This window comes from Hypanus sabinus, chromosome 10, assembly GCF_030144855.1.
Source record: "Hypanus sabinus isolate sHypSab1 chromosome 10, sHypSab1.hap1, whole genome shotgun sequence".
In the NCBI taxonomy this organism is placed as follows: Eukaryota; Metazoa; Chordata; class Chondrichthyes; order Myliobatiformes; family Dasyatidae; genus Hypanus; species Hypanus sabinus.
The window spans coordinates 107,491,301-107,510,602 of record NC_082715.1 but is presented as its reverse complement, the minus strand read 5'-3'; the positions used below and the strand labels follow the sequence as shown (position 1 = coordinate 107,510,602).

The window sequence follows — 19,302 nt, the reverse complement described above, 5'->3', positions numbered from 1 at the left end:
ACACACTCACCCCCCACACACAGTACACACACACTCACCCCCACACACAGTACACACACAACTCACCCCCACACACAGGTACACACACACTCACCCCACACAGAGTACACACACACTCACCCCCACCACAGAGTACACACACACTCAACCCCCACACACACAGTACACACACACTCACCCACACACAGTACACACACACTCACCCCACACACACAGTACACACACACTCACCCCCACACACAGAGTACACACACACTCACCCCCACACACACAGAGTACACACACACTCACCCCCACACACAGTACACACACACTCACCCCCACACACAGTACACACACACTCACCCCACACACACAGTACACACACACTCACCCCCACACACAGAGTACACACACACTCACCCCCACACACAGTACACACACACTCACCCCACACATACAGTACACACACACTCACCCCACACACACAGTACACACACACTCACCCCCACACACAGTACACACACACTCACCCCCACACACACAGTACACACACACTCACCCCCACACACAGAGTACACACACACTCACCCCCACACAGCAGTACACACACACTCACCCCCACACACAGAGTACACACACACTCACCCCCACACACAGTACACACACACTCACCCCCACACACAGTACACACACACTCACCCCCACACACACAGTACACACACTCACCCCCACACACAGTACACACACACTCACCCCACACACACAGTACACACACACTCACCCCCACACACAGAGTACACACACACTCACCCCCACACAGAGTACACACACACTCACCCCCCACACACAGTACACACACACTCACCCCCACACACAGTACACACACACTCACCCCCACACACAGAGTACACACACACTCACCCCCACACACAGTACACACACACTCACCCCCACACACAGTACACACACACTCACCCCCACACACAGAGTACACACACACTCACCCCACACACAGCAGTACACACACACTCACCCCCACACACAGTACACACACACTCACCCCCACACACAGAGTACACACACACTCACCCCCACACACAGTACACACACACTCACCCCCACACACAGTACACACACACTCACCCCCACACACAGAGTACACACACACTCACCCCCACACACAGTACACACACACTCACCCCCACACACAGAGTACACACACACTCACCCCCACACACAGTACACACACACTCACCCCACACACAGTACACACACACTCACCCCACACACACAGTACACACACACTCACCCCCACACACAGAGTACACACACACTCACCCCCACACACAGAGTACACACACACTCACCCCCACACACAGTACACACACACTCACCCCCACACACAGTACACACACACTCACCCCCACACACAGAGTACACACACACTCACCCCCACACACAGTACACACACACTCACCCCACACACACAGTACACACACACTCACCCCCACACACACAGTACACACACACTCACCCCACACACAGTACACACACTCACCCCCACACACAGTACACACACACTCACCCCACACACACAGTACACACACACTCACCCCCACACACAGTACACACACACTCACCCCACACACACAGTACACACACACTCACCCCCACACACAAGTACACACACACTCACCCCCACACACAGATACACACACACTCACCCCCACACAGAGTACACACACACTCACCCCCACACACAGACTACACACACACTCACCCCCCAGAGTACACACACACTCACCCCCACACAGAGTACACACACACTCACCCCCACACACAGTACACACACACTCACCCCCACACACAGAGTACACACACACTCACCCCCACACAGACTACACACACACACACCCCCACACAGAGTACACACACACTCACCCCCACACAGAGTACACACACACTCACCCCCACACAGACTACACACACACTCACCCCCACACAGAGTACACACACACTCACCCCCACACACAGTACACATACTCACCCCCACACACAGAGTACACACACACTCACCCCCACACAGACTACACACACACACACCCACACACACAGTACACACACACTCACCCCCACACAGAGTACACACACACTCACCCCACACAGAGTACACACACACTCACCCCCACACACAGTACACACACACTCACCCCCACACAGACTACACACACACACACCCACACACACAGTACACACACACTCACCCCCACACACAGTACACACACACTCACCCCCACACACAGTGCACACACACTCACCCCCACACAGTACACACACACTCACCCCACACAGAGTACACACACACTCACCCCCACACAGAGTACACACACACTCACCCCCACACAGACTACACACACACACACCCACACACACAGTACACACACACTCACCCCCACACACAGTACACACACACTCACCCTCACACACAGTGCACACACACTCACCCCCACACAGTACACACACACACTCACCCCCACACACAGTACACACACACTCACCCCCACACACAGAGTACACACACACTCACCCCCACACACAGTACACACACACTCACCCCCACACACAGAGTACACACACACTCACCCCCACACACAGAGTACACACTCACTCACCCCACACAGAGTACACACACACTCACCCCCACACACAGAGTACACACACACTCACCCCCACACACAGTGCACACACACTCACCCCCACACACAGTACACACACACTCACCCCCCCACACAGAGTACACACACTCACCCCCACACACAGTGCACACACACTCACCCCCACACACAGTACACACACACTCACCCCCACACAGAGTACACACACTCACCACCACACACAGTGCACACACACTCACCCCCACACAGAGTACACACACACTCACCCACACACAGAGTACACACACACTCACCCCCACACACAGTGCACACACACTCACCCCCACACACAGTACACACACACTCACCCCCACACACAGTGCACACACACTCACCCCCACACACAGTACACACACACTCACCCCCCCACACAGAGTACACACACACTCACCCCCACACAGAGTACACACACACTCACCCCCACACACAGTGCACACACACTCACCCCCACACAGAGAGTACACACACTCACCCCCACACACAGTACACACACACTCACCCCCACACACAGTGCACACACACTCACCCCCACACAGACTACACACACACACACCCCCACACAGAGTACACACACTCACCCCCACACAGAGTACACACACACTCACCCCCACACATACAGTACACACACACTCACCCCCATACACAGAGTACACACACACTCACCCCCACACACAGTACACACACACTCACCCCCATACACAGAGTACACACACACTCACCCCCACACACAGAGTACACACACACTCACCCCCACACAGACTACACACACACACACCCCCACACAGAGTACACACACTCACCCCCATACACAGAGTACACATACACTCACCCCCCACACACAGTACACACACACTCACCCCCACACACAGTACACACACACTCACCCCCACACAGAGTACACACACAATCACCCCCCCACACACAGTACACACACACTCACCCCCACACACAGAGTACACACACACTCACCCCACACAGAGTACACACACACTCACCCCCACACAGAGTACACACACACTCACCCCCACACACACAGTGCACACACACTCACCCCCACACAGAGTACACACACACTCACCCCCACACACAGAGTACACACACACTCACCCCCACACACAGTACACACACACTCACCCCCCACACAGTACACACACACTCACCCCACACACAGTACACACACACACTCACCCCCACACAGAGTACACACACACACCCCCACACACAGTACACACACACACCCCCACACAGAGTACACACACACTCACCCCCACACAGAGTACACACACACACCCCCACACACAGTACACACACACACCCCCACACACAGTACACACACACTCACCCCCACACAGAGTACACACACACTCACCCCCCACACAGTACACACACACTCACCCCCACACAGAGTACACACACACTCACCCCCACACAGAGTACACACACACACCCCCACACACAGTACACACACACACACCCACACACAGTACACACACACACACCCTTACACAGAGTACACACACACTCACCCCCACACAGAGTACACACACACACCCCCACACACAGTACACACACACACCCCCACACAGAGTACACACACACTCACCCCCACACAGAGTACACACACACACCCCCACACACAGTACACACACACACACCCACACAGAGTACACACACACTCACCCCACACACAGTACACACACACACCCCCACACAGAGTACACACACACTCACCCCCACACAGAGTACACACACACACCCCCACACAGAGTACACACACTCACCCCCACACAGAGTACACACACACACCCCCACACACAGTACACACACACTCACCCCCACACAGAGTACACACACACACCCCCACACACAGCACACACACACTCACCCCCACACACAGTACACACACACTCACCCCCACACAGAGTACACACACACTCACCCCCACACACAGAGTACACACACTCACACCCACACACAGACTACACACACTCACCCCCACAGAGTACACACACACTCACCCACACACAGCACACACACTCACCCCCACACAGTACACACACTCACTCACCCCACACACAGTACACACACACTCACCCCCACACACAGTACACACACACAGAGTACACACACACTCACCCACACACAGAGTACACACACACTCACCCACACACAGTACACACACACTCACCCACACACAGAGTACACACACAGAGTACACACACACTCACCCCCACACAGAGTGTACACACACACTCACCCCACACACAGTACACACACACTCACCCCCACACAGAGTGTACACACACTCACCCACACACAGAGTACACACACACTCACCCCGCACACAGACTACACACACACTCACCCCCATACACAGAGTACACACACACTCACCCCCATACACAGAGTACACACACACTCACCCCCACACACAGAGTGTACACACACTCACCCACACACAGAGTACACACACACTCACCCCGCACACAGACTACCCCACACACTCACCCCCACACACAGAGTACACACTCACCCACACACAGGTTACACACTCACCCCCACACACAGTACACACACACTCACCCCCACACACAGAGTACACACACACTCACCCCCACACAGAGTACACACACACTCACCCCCACACACAGTACACACACACTCACCCCACACACAGTACACACACACTCACCCCCACACACAGTACACACACACTCACCCCCACACACAGCACACACACACTCACCCCCACACAGAGTACACACACACTCACCCCCACACACAGTACACACACACTCACGCCCACACACAGTACACACACACTCACCCACACACAGAGTACACACACACTCACCCCCACACACAGTGCACACACACTCACCCCCACACAGTGCACACACACTCACCCCCACACATACAGTACACACACACTCACCCCCACACATACAGTACACACACACTCACCCCCACACACAGCACACACACACTCACCCCCACACATACAGTACACACACACTCACCCCCACACATACAGTACACACACACTCACCCCCACACAGAGTACACACACACTCACCCCCACACATACAGTACACACACACTCACCCCCACACACAGTACACACACACTCACGCCCACACACACAGTACACACACACTCACCCCCACACACAGCACACACACACTCACCCCCACACAGAGTACACACACACTCACCCCCACACACAGTGCACACACACTCACCCCCACACAGTGCACACACACTCACCCCCACACATACAGTACACACACTCACCCCACACAGACACATAGAGTACACACACACTCACCCACACACACAGAGTACACACACACTCACCCCCACACAGAGTACACACACTCACCCCCACACACAGAGTACACACACACTCACCCCCACACACACAGTACACACACACTCACCCCCACACAGAGTACACACACACTCACCCCCACACACAGTACACACACACTCACCCACACACAGTACACACACACTCACCCCCACACACAGTACACACACACTCACCCACACACAGTACACACACACTCACCCCCACACACAGTACACACACACTCACCCACACACAGTACACACACACTCACCCCCACACACAGTACACACACACTCACCCACACACAGTACACACACACTCACCCACACACACAGAGTACACACACACTCACCCCCACACAGAGTACACACACACTCACCCCCACACACACAGTGCCCACACACTCACCCCCACACACAGTACACACACACTCACCCCCACACAGAGTACACACACACTCACCCCACACAGAGTACACACACACTCACCCCCACACAGAGTACACACACTCACCCCCACACAGAGTACACACACTCACCCCCACACAGACTACACACACTCACCCCCACACAGAGTACACACACTCACCCCCACACACAGTACACACACACACTCACCCCCACACACAGTACACACACACTCACCCCCACACAGACTACACACACTCACCCCCACACAGAGTTCACACACTCACCCCCACACAGACTACACACACTCACCCCGACACAGAGTACACACACTCACCCCCACACACAGTACACACACACACTCACCCCCACACAGACTACACACACTCACCCCCACACAGAGTACACACACTCACCCCCACACAGAGTACACACACACTCACCCCCACACACAGAGTACACACACACTCACCCCCACACACAGTACACACACACACTCACCCCCACACACAGACTACACACACACTCACCCCCCACACAGTACACACACACTCACCCCCACACACACAGACTACACACACACTCACCCCCACACACAGAGTACACACACACTCACCCCCACACACAGTACACACACACACTCACCCACACACAGTACACACACACTCACCCCCACACACAGACTACACACACACTCACCCCCACACACAGTACACACACACTCACCCCCACACACAGTACACACACACTCACCCCCACACAGACTACACACACACTCACCCCCACACACAGTACACACACACTCACCCCCACACAGAGTACACACACTCACCCCCACACACACAGTACACACACACTCACCCACACACAGTACACACACACTCACCCCCACACACAGAGTACACACACACTCACCCCCACACACAGTACACACACACTCACCCCCACACAGAGTACACACACTCACCCCCACACACAGAGTACACACACACACACCCCCACACACAGTACACACACACTCACCCCCACACACAGAGTACACACACACTCACCCACACACAGTACACACACACTCACCCCCACACAGAGTACACACACTCACCCCCACACACACAGTACACACACACTCACCCACACACAGTACACACACACTCACCCCCACACACAGAGTACACACACACTCACCCACACACACACAGTACACACACACTCACCCCCACACACAGACTACACACACACTCACCCCCACACAGAGTACACACACACTCACCCCCACACACAGAGTACACACTCACCCACACACACAGTACACACACACTCACCCACACACACAGTACACACACACTCACCCCCACACACAGAGTACACACACACTCACCCCCACACAGACTACACACACACTCACCCCCACACAGAGTACACACACACTCACCCCCACACACACAGTACACACACACACCCACACACACAGTACACACACTCACCCCACACACAGTACACACACACTCACCCCCACACAGACTACACACACACTCACCCCACACACAGAGTACACACACACTCACCCCCACACACAGTCCACATTCTCTCACCCCCAGAGTGTACACACACACTCAGCCCCACACACAGTACACACACAATCACCCACACACAGAGTACACACACACTCACCCCACACACAGAGTACACACTCACCCCCACACAGAGTAAACACACACTCACCCCCACACACAGTACACACACAATCACCCACACACAGTGTACACACACACTCACCCCACACACAGAGTACACACTCACCCCCACACAGAGTGTACACACACACACTCACCCCCACACAGAGTACACACACACTCACCCCCACACACAGTCCACATTCTCTCACCCCCAGAGTGTACACACACACACTCACCCACACACAGAGTACACACACACTCACCCCCACACAGAGTACACACACACTCACCCCCACACACAGTCCACATTCTCTCACCCCCAGAGTGTACACACACACACTCACCCCCACAGACACAGTACACACACACTCACCCCCACACACAGAGTACACACACACTCACCCACACACACAGTACACACACTCACCCCCACACAGAGTACACACACACTCACCCCCACACACAGTACACACACACTCACCCCCACACACAGAGTACACACACACTCACCCCCACACAGAGTACACACACACTCACCCCCACACACAGTACACACACTCTCACCCCCACACAGAGTACACACACTCACCCCCACACACAGAGTACACACACACTCACCCACACACAGAGTACACACACACTCTCCCCCACACACAGTACACACACACTCACCCCCACACACAGAGTACACACACACTCACCCCCACACACACAGTACACACACACTCTCCCCCACACACAGAGTACACACACTCACCCCCACACACACAGTACACACACACTCACCCCCACACACAGTACACACACACTCACCCACACACAGAGTACACACACACTCACCCCCACACACAGTACACACACACTCACCCCCACACACAGAGTACACACACACTCACCCACACACAGAGTACACACACACTCTCCCCCACACACAGTACACACACACTCACCCCCACACACAGAGTACACACACACTCACCCCCACACACACAGTACACACACACTCTCCCCCACACACAGAGTACACACACTCACCCCCACACACACAGTACACACACACTCACCCCCACACACAGTACACACATACTCACCCCCACACACAGTACACACACACTCACCCCCACACACAGAGTACACACACACTCACCCCCACACAGACTACACACACTCACCCCCACACAGAGTACACACACACTCACCCCCACACACAGAGTACACACACACTCACCCCCACACAGACTACACACACTCACCCCCACACAGAGTACACACATACTCACCCCCACACAGAGTACACACACACTCACCCCCACACACAGAGTACACACACACAGAGTACACACACACTCTCCCCCACACACAGAGTACACACACACAGAGTACACACACACTCACCCCCACACACAGAGTACACACACACAGAGTACACACACACTCTCCCCCACACACAGAGTACACACACTCACCCCCACACACACAGTACACACACACTCACCCACACACAGTACACACACACTCACCCCCACACAGAGTACACACACACTCACCCCCACACACAGAGTACACACACACTCACCCCCACACACAGAGTACACACACACAGAGTACACACACACTCACCCCCACACACAGACTACACACACTCACCCCCACACAGAGTACACACACACTCACCCCCACACACAGTACACACACACTCACCCACACACAGAGTACACACACACTCACCCCCACACACAGTACACACACACTCACCCCCACACACAGAGTACACACACACTCACCCCCACACAGACTACACACACTCACCCCCACACAGAGTACACACACACTCACCCCCACACACAGAGTACACACACACACACCCCCACACACAGTACACATACTCACCCCCACACAGAGTACACACACACTCACCCCCACACAGAGTACACACACACTCACCCCCACACACAGAGTACACACACACTCACCCCCACACACAGTACACACACACTCACCCCCACACACAGAGTACACACACACTCACCCCCACACACAGTACACACACTCTCACCCCCACACAGAGTACACACACTCACCCCCACACACAGAGTACACACTCACCCACACACAGTACACACACACTCACCCCCACACACAGAGTACACACACACTCACCCCCACACACAGTACACACACACTCACCCCCACACACAGAGTACACACACACTCACCCACACAGAGTACACACACACTCACCCCACACACAGAGTACACACACACTCACCCACACACAGTACACACACACTCACCCCACACACAGAGTACACACACACTCACCCACACACAGTACACACACACTCACCCCCACACAGAGTACACACACACTCACCCCCACACAGAGTACACACACACTCACCTCGCACACAGAGTACACACACACCCCCACACAGAGTACACACACACTCACACACACATAGAGTACACACACACTCACACACACATAGAGTACACACACACTCACCCCCACACAGAGTACACACTCACCCACACACACATAGAGTACACACACACTCTCCGCCACACACACTCACCCACACACACATAGAGTACACACACTCACCCCCACACAGAGTACACACACACTCACCCCCACACACAGTACACACACACCCACCCCCACACAGAGTAAACACACACTCACCCACACAGAGTACACACACACACACCCCCACACAGAGTACACACACACTCACCCATACATACAGTACACACATTCCCTCATCTCCACACAGAATACACACTCACCCACACACAGAGTACACACACACTCACCCCCACACACAGTCCACATTCTCTCACCCCCAGAGTGTACACACACACACACTCACCCCACACACAGTACACACACACTCACCCCCACACACAGTCCACATTCTCTCACCCCCAGAGTGTACACACACACACACTCACCCCCACACAGAGTACACACTCACTCACCCCACACACAGTACACACACACTCACCCCCACACAGAGTCCACATTCTCTCACCCCCAGAGTGTACACACACACACTCACCCCCACACAGAGTACACACACACTCACCCCCACACACAGAGTACACACACACTCACCCACACACAGAGTACACACACACTCACCCACACACACAGTACACACACTCACCCCCACACAGAGTACACACACACTCACCCACACACACAGAGTACACACACACTCACCCACACACACAGTACACATACTCACCCCCACACAGAGTACACACACACTCACCCCCACACACAGAGTACACACACTCACCCCCACACACACAGTACACACACACTCACCCACACACAGTACACACACACTCACCCCCACACACAGAGTACACACACACTCACCCCCACACACAGTACACACACACTCACCCCCACACAGAGTACACACACTCACCCCCACACACAGAGTACACACACACACACCCCCACACACAGTACACACACACTCACCCCCACACACAGAGTACACACACACTCACCCACACACAGTACACACACACTCACCCCCACACAGAGTACACACACTCACCCCCACACACACAGTACACACACACTCACCCACACACAGTACACACACACTCACCCCCACACACAGAGTACACACACACTCACCCACACACACACAGTACACACACACTCACCCCCGCACACAGACTACCCCACACACTCACCCCCATACACAGAGTACACACACACTCACCCCACACACAGAGTACACACACACTCACCCCCACACATACACACACACTCACCCCCACACACAGGTTACACACTCACCCACACACACAGTACACACACTCACTCACCCCCACACACAGTACACACACACTCACCCCCACACAGAGTACACACACACTCATCCCACACAGAGTACACACACACTCACCCCCACACACAGGTTACACACTCACCCACACACACAGTACACACACTCACTCACCCACACACAGAGTACACACACACTCACCCCCACACACAGTACACACACACTCACCCCCACACACAGTGCACACACACTCACCCACACGGTGTACACACTCACATGGATTGTACACACACAGAGTGTACACACACACACACATGAGTGTACACCCACACGGAGTGTACACACACTCACCCACATGCAGACTGCTGTTAGACTGCGACCCAGCCAGTCGAAGACGTTGAACACCAGGAAGCAGGAGATGGGTATGAAGTAAACTCCTGGAGAGAGACAGAAGGTCACCCATGGTCAGACCAAGGTGAGTGTCGGGGGCATACTGGAAGGGGCAATCTCCCATGGGCGATATGGAGGGTATGTAGTCACTGAGACTCGGACCCACAACTGCTGCCCTTTAGCAGGGCAGGAGAGTCCCTCCGAGGTTACAGACCAGGTCAAGACACCCGAGGTTCCCAGGGGAACAGGAGGGATTCTGGAGTCCAGGCCTAGACACACCCCTCCCCTTCTTCCACACCTTTCCCAAAACCCCCACCTCCAACCACACCCCTCACCTCACACCCCACCATACCTACCCCACATCCCATCTGCAGAGATGGAGGACCTGGTATCCACAGTGACGGATGGGAAAACTCCAATGGTGACAGCAAACACCAGCCAAACCTGCAGTGCAGAGAGCCAGATCTGCAGAGAGCGAGGGGTCAGAGTTACATGAGGCACCACGGTGGAGGGGGAATCTCCCTCACACACACAAAACCACGGATAGAGAGAGTGAGCGCAAGTGAGTTAGAGGGGTACAGAGAGAGAGGCAGAGTGACAGAAACAGAGAGGGAGAGAGAGAGAAAAGAGACAGAGCATGAGAGGCAAGGAGAAGAAGAGAGCCAGGAAAGAGAGAATGATGGAGAGAGAGTTGGAAAGAAGGAGAGAAGGCACAAGGTGAGGAGAGGAAGAGAGCCAGGAAAGAGAGAATGATGGAGAGAGAGTTGGAAAGAAGGAGAGAAGGCACAAGGTGAGGAGAGGAAGAGAGCCAGGAAAGAGAGAATGATGGAGAGAGAGTTGGAAAGAAGGAGAGAAGGCACAAGGTGAGGAGAAGAAGAGAGCCAGGAAAGAGAGAATGATGGAGAGAGAGTTGGAAAGAAGGAGAGAAGGCACAAGGTGAGGAGAGGAAGAGAGCCAGGAAAGAGAGAATGATGGAGAGAGAGTTGGAAAGAAGGAGAGAAGGCACAAGGTGAGGAGAGGAAGAGAGCCAGGAAAGAGAGAATGATGGAGAGAGAGTTGGAAAGAAGGAGAGAAGGCACAAGGTGAGGAGAGGAAGAGAGCCAGGAAAGAGAGAATGATGGAGAGAGAGTTGGAAAGAAGGAGAGAAGGCACAAGGTGAGGAGAGGAAGAGAGCCAGGAAAGAGAGAATGATGGAGAGAGAGTTGGAAAGAAGGAGAGAAGGCACAAGGTGAGGAGAGGAAGAGAGCCAGGAAAGAGAGAATGATGGAGAGAGAGTTGGAAAGAAGGAGAGAAGGCACAAGGTGAGGAGAGGAAGAGAGCCAGGAAAGAGAGAATGATGGAGAGAGAGTTGGAAAGAAGGAGAGAAGGCACAAGGTGAGGAGAGGAAGAGAGCCAGGAAAGAGAGAATGATGGAGAGAGAGTTGGAAAGAAGGAGAGAAGGCACAAGGTGAGGAGAGGAAGAGAGCCAGGAAAGAGGGAGCGTGGGATAGGAAAAGAGAGAGCGTGAGATAGATAGATAGGGAGAGACCGAGAGAAAGCGAGACAAAGCATGAGAGGCAAGGAGAGGAAGAGAGCTGAGAGAGAGGGAGGGAGAGGCATTAAGGCAAAAGGAAGGAGATTTTAAAAGGGACCTGAGGTGCATGGAGAGTGTTTAACATCTGGATCACATTGCCAGAAGAGATGCTGGAATCAAACCATCGTGTTTTTCAGACAGGTGCTTGTTTTGGCAAAGTATTGAAGAGTATGGTGGTAATGGATGAACACATCAGTCCATCACCCCAGTTCCATGTGCTCTCTCCTTGTTGACCTACCTCCAGTCTGGGACCTTATCAAACACATCATATCACTGGCTCCCCTCTATCTATTCTACTTACCATTGTCAGAGTGATGGAGTTGCACAGAAAGAAGCCCTTCAGTCCATCAATTTATGCTATCCCTTGCACCCATTTAACTTCATTAGGTCTCTAACCTTCCATGGCTTGTGCTTCAAGTGCTTGTCCAGATACTTCTTAAATGTCTGCTCCACCACCCCTTCAACCAGTCCCTTCTGGACCCCCCACGTCTCTGCTCCACCATCCCTCCACAGAGTGCCTTCTAGACCCTTCACATCTTCAGAGAACTCCAGTCAATGAGTCAGAATCACCCTTCCAAAATCGAGGTTGGCTTTGCTCAATTCTATTAATTGTATCCTTCATTGTAAAGTCCAGCAGAGACTCAGATAGAGACAGGCAGAGGTAGAGGGAGTGAGAGGCAGACAGGGTTGGTCCTCTTGACTCTCACCTTCCTCAGGATGTTGATGATTGACAGCTCCCCGTCCTTCTCCACAATGTGGGTCTCCATTAGATTTGCGGATGACCTCCTCTCATTGGTGTAGGTGGGATCTGTGCCAAGGGAAGAGGGTCAGGACTGTCACTGACGGTTCCCCTCAAACTGGAAGTCCAGAGGGATCGTCTCAGGATCATTTTGACCATCTATCTTGCTTCCTGCTCTTCCCCACTACCTAGGACCGTTCACCATTGATCTACAGTAGTTTCTGGACCAGTGAAGCCTTGTACACAATCCGTACCCTGCCTCGACCCTCCTGTCCTGTATTCCCCTTCGTCCCAGTAACCCTCCCCTAATCTCACCATTAACTCAACGCCCCCCCAATACCAACAGAAAATAAACTACTGAAAGAATCCAGTGGAGGCAATGGGATGGTTGTTAGTTTGGGTTGTGCCCTTCCAACGTACAGGCGAGGGGGAGGGTATCACAGGGGCTGGGAGGAGATGGATGGAACCAGGTTAAGGAGGGTTTAAAGGGGGTAGGAGAGAGTGATGGGTGGATGGAACTCGATGGAGAGTGGGGAAGGATACCATCTCGTTAAAGGTGCTGAGGATTAAAGGTAGAAGTAAAAGAAACGCTGGTGGGAGTGGAAAAGGAGTAGGATGTGCGTCACGTGAAATTAGGAAGCTCATAGCAGTGGGGAGTCGGCTTCCCAGGCGGGAGCAGAGGTGCTGCGGTGCGTTTCTTGTGGTATAAACATCTGTTTTTCCAGCTTCAGGACACCCACTCAACCCCTCCCCACTGTTTCAAAGGTCCATCCAGTGTCCCTTCCCCTCTCGTTACCCCATGGAGAACCTTCTCCAGCACGAGCTCCTGTGTGACCATCCTGTTGACCAGACTGTTTGCTGTCATTCATGGAAACTCCTTTTACAACTGTTCAACTCCATTGACTTGAGTTGGATTCAAGCCCAGCACTTCCAAAAGAACAGCTCAGGGACAGGCCCTTCAACCTCTCTGTGCCAGTCATGATGCCAATTCAAACTGCACACGGGTCCATACCCACCCCACTCCCTCATTCCCTGCCTGTTTAAATGTCTCTTAAATGTTGCACTCATATCTGTTTCCACTACCTCCCTCAGCATTGCATTCCAGGTACCTGACGATCTCTGTGTAAAAAGAAACTTGCCTTACAAACCTCCTTGAAATTCACCCTCTCAGCTTAAAGCGATGCCCATGTGTTCAACATTTTCACCCAGGGGTAAGAGGCTGTCTCCGCTTCTCATCGTTTTATAAACCTCAGAGTCATCCATCAGCCTCTAACACTGCAGGGAAATCAACCCAGGTTTGTCCAACCTTTATCTTTAGTTAACATGCTCTAACCCAGACAACATCTTCGTGAACCTCTTCTACACCATCTCCAAAGCATCCACATCCTTCCTGCAAGTAGGCGACCAGAAATCTACACAATACTCCACGTGTGGCCAAATCAAAGTTTTGTCTAACAGCATCAGAACATCATGACTTTTCTCAGTGCCCTGAACAATGAAGGCAAAAGCATATACCTCCTATCGGAGAGTAATGTACCGGCACCATATCTCAACCTGTCGGAGAGTAATGGACCGGCACCATATCTCACCCTGTCGGAGAGTAATGGTCCGGCACCATATCTCACCCCGTCGGAGAGTAATGGTCCGGCACCATATCTCACCCCGTCGGAGAGTAATGGACCAGCACCATATCTCACCCTGTCGGAGAGTAATGGTCCGGCACCATATCTCACCCCGTCGGAGAGTAATGGTCCGGCACCATATCTCACCCCGTCAGAGAGTAACGGACCGGCACCATATCTCACCCTGTCGGAGAGTAATGGACCAGCACCATATCTCACCCCGTCGGAGAGTAATGGACCAGCACCATATCTCATCCTGTCGGAGAGTAATGGACCGGCACCATATCTCACCCTGTCAAAGAGTAATGGACCGGCACCATATCTCACCCTATCGGAGAGTAATGGACCGGCACCATATCTCACCCTGTTGGAGAGTAATGGTCCGGCACCATATCTCACCCCGTCGGAGAGTAATGGACCGGCACCATATCTCACCCTGTCGGAGAGTAATGGACCGCCACCATATCTCACCCCGTCGGAGAGTAATGGACCGGCACCATATCTCACCCCGTCGGAGAGTAATGGACCGGCACCATATCTCACCGTATCAATGAGTAATGGACCGGCACCATATCTCACCCCGTCGGAGAGTAATGGACCAGCACCATATCTCACCCTGTCGGGGAGTAATGGACCGGCACCATATCTCATCCTGTCGGAGAGTAATGGACCGGCACCATATCTCACCCCGTCGGAGAGTAATGGACCGGCACCATATCTCATCCCGTCGGAGAGTAATGGACCAGCACCATATCTCACCCCGTCGGAGAGTAATGGACCAGCACCATATCTCACCCCGTCGGAGAGTAATGGACCAGCACCATATCTCACCCTGTCGGAGAGTAATGGACCAGCACCATATCTCACCCCGTCGGAGAGTAATGGTCCGGCACCATATCTCACCCCGTCGGAGAGTAATGGACCAGCACCATATCTCACCCCGTCGGAGAGTAATGGACCGGCACCATATCTCACCCCGTCGGAGAGTAATGGTCCAGCACCATATCTCACCCCGTCGGAGAGTAATGGACCAGCACCATATCTCACCCCGTCGGAGAGTAATGGACCGGCACCATATCTCACCCCGTCGGAGAGTAATGGACCAGCACCATATCTCACCCTGTTGGAGAGTAATGGTCCGGCACCATATCTCATCCTGTCGGAGAGTAATGGACCGGCACCATATCTCACCCCGTCGGAGAGTAATGGACCGGCACCATATCTCACCCCGTCGGAGAGTAATGGACCGGCACCATATCTCACCCCGTCGGAGAGTGATGGACCGGCACCATATCTCACCCTGTCGGAGAGTAATGGACCGGCACCATATCTCATCCTGTCGGAGAGTAATGGACCGGCACCATATCTCATCCTGTCGGAGAGTAATGGACCGGCACCATATCTCATCCTATCGGAGAGTAATGGACCGGCACCATATCTCACCCCGTCGGAGAGTAATGGACCGGCACCATATCTCACCCTGTCGGAGAGTAATGGACCGGCACCATATCTCACCCCGTCGGAGAGTAATGGACCGCCACCATATCTCACCCCGTCGGAGAGTAATGGACCGCCACCATATCTCACCCCGTCGGAGAGTAATGGACCGGCACCATATCTCACCCCGTCAGAGAGTAATGGACCGGCACCATATCTCACCCTGTCGGAGAGTAATGGACCAGCACCATATCTCACTCTGTCGGAGAGTAATGGACCGGCACCATATCTCACCCCGTCGGAGAGTAATGGACCGGAACCATATCTCACCCCGTCGGAGAGTAATGGACCGGCACCATATCTCACCCCGTCAGAGAGTAATGGACCGGCACCATATCTCACCCCGTCGGAGAGTAATGGACCGGCACCATATCTCACCCTGTCGGAGAGTAATGGACCGGCACCATATCTCACCCCGTCGGAGAGTAATGGACCGGCACCATATCTCACCCTGTCGGAGAGTAATGGACCGGCACCATATCTCACCCTGTCGGGGAGTAATGGACCAGCACCATATCTCACCCTGTCAAAGAGTAATGGACCGGCACCATATCTCACCCTGTCGGAGAGTAATGGACCGGCACCATATCTCACCCCGTCGGAGAGTAATGGACCGCCACCATATCTCACCCCGTCGGAGAGTAATGGACCAGCACCATATCTCACCCCGTCGGAGAGTAATGGACCAGCACCATATCTCACCCCGTCGGAGAGTAATGGACCGGAACCATATCTCACCCCGTCAGAGAGTAATGGACCGGCACCATATCTCACCCCGTCAGAGAGTAATGGACCGGCACCATATCTCACCCTGTCGGAGAGTAATGGACCGGCACCATATCTCACCCCGTCGGAGAGTAATGGACCGGCACCATATCTCACCCTGTCAGAGAGTAATGTTTCGGCACCATATCTCACCCCGTCGGAGAGTAATGGACCGGCACCATATCTCACCCCGTCGGAGAGTAATGGACCGGCACCATATCTCACCCTGTCGGAGAGTAATGGACCAGCACCATATCTCACCCCGTCGGAGAGTAATGGTCCGGCACCATATCTCACCCCGTCAGAGAGTAATGGACCGGCACCATATCTCACCCTGTCGGAGAGTAATGGACCGGCACCATATCTCACCCCGTCGGAGAGTAATGGTCCGGCACCATATCTCACCCTGTCGGAGAGTAATGGACCAGCACCATATCTCATCCCGTCGGAGAGTAATGGACCAGCACCATATCTCACCCTGTCGGAGAGTAATGGACCGGAACCATATCTCACCCCGTCGGAGAGTAATGGACTGGCACCATATCTCACCCCGTCAGAGAGTAATGGACCGGAACCATATCTCACCCTGTCGGAGAGTAATGGACCGGAACCATATCTCACCCCGTCGGAGAGTAATGGACCGGCACCATATCTCACCCCATCAGAGAGTAATGGACCGGCACCATATCTCACCCCGTCGGAGAGTAATGGTCCGGCACCATATCTCACCCCGTCGGAGAGTAATGGACCGGAACCATATCTCACCCCGTCGG

At 53.9% G+C, this 19,302-nt stretch overlaps 1 protein-coding gene across 1 annotated transcript in view; it reads right to left on the bottom strand.

Annotated features, from left to right (window-relative positions):
- Positions 1 to 19,302, bottom strand: part of LOC132401345 (equilibrative nucleoside transporter 1-like) — a 379,498-nt gene that overhangs the window by 281,800 nt on the left and 78,396 nt on the right. The window contains exons 7-9 of the mRNA XM_059983474.1: positions 14,614 to 14,714; positions 12,690 to 12,798; positions 12,295 to 12,380 (exon numbers count right to left, since the gene is read on the bottom strand). Of these exons, the coding sequence (XP_059839457.1) occupies positions 12,295 to 12,380; positions 12,690 to 12,798; positions 14,614 to 14,714 (296 nt within the window). The remainder of the gene's footprint in view (positions 1 to 12,294; positions 12,381 to 12,689; positions 12,799 to 14,613; positions 14,715 to 19,302) is intronic.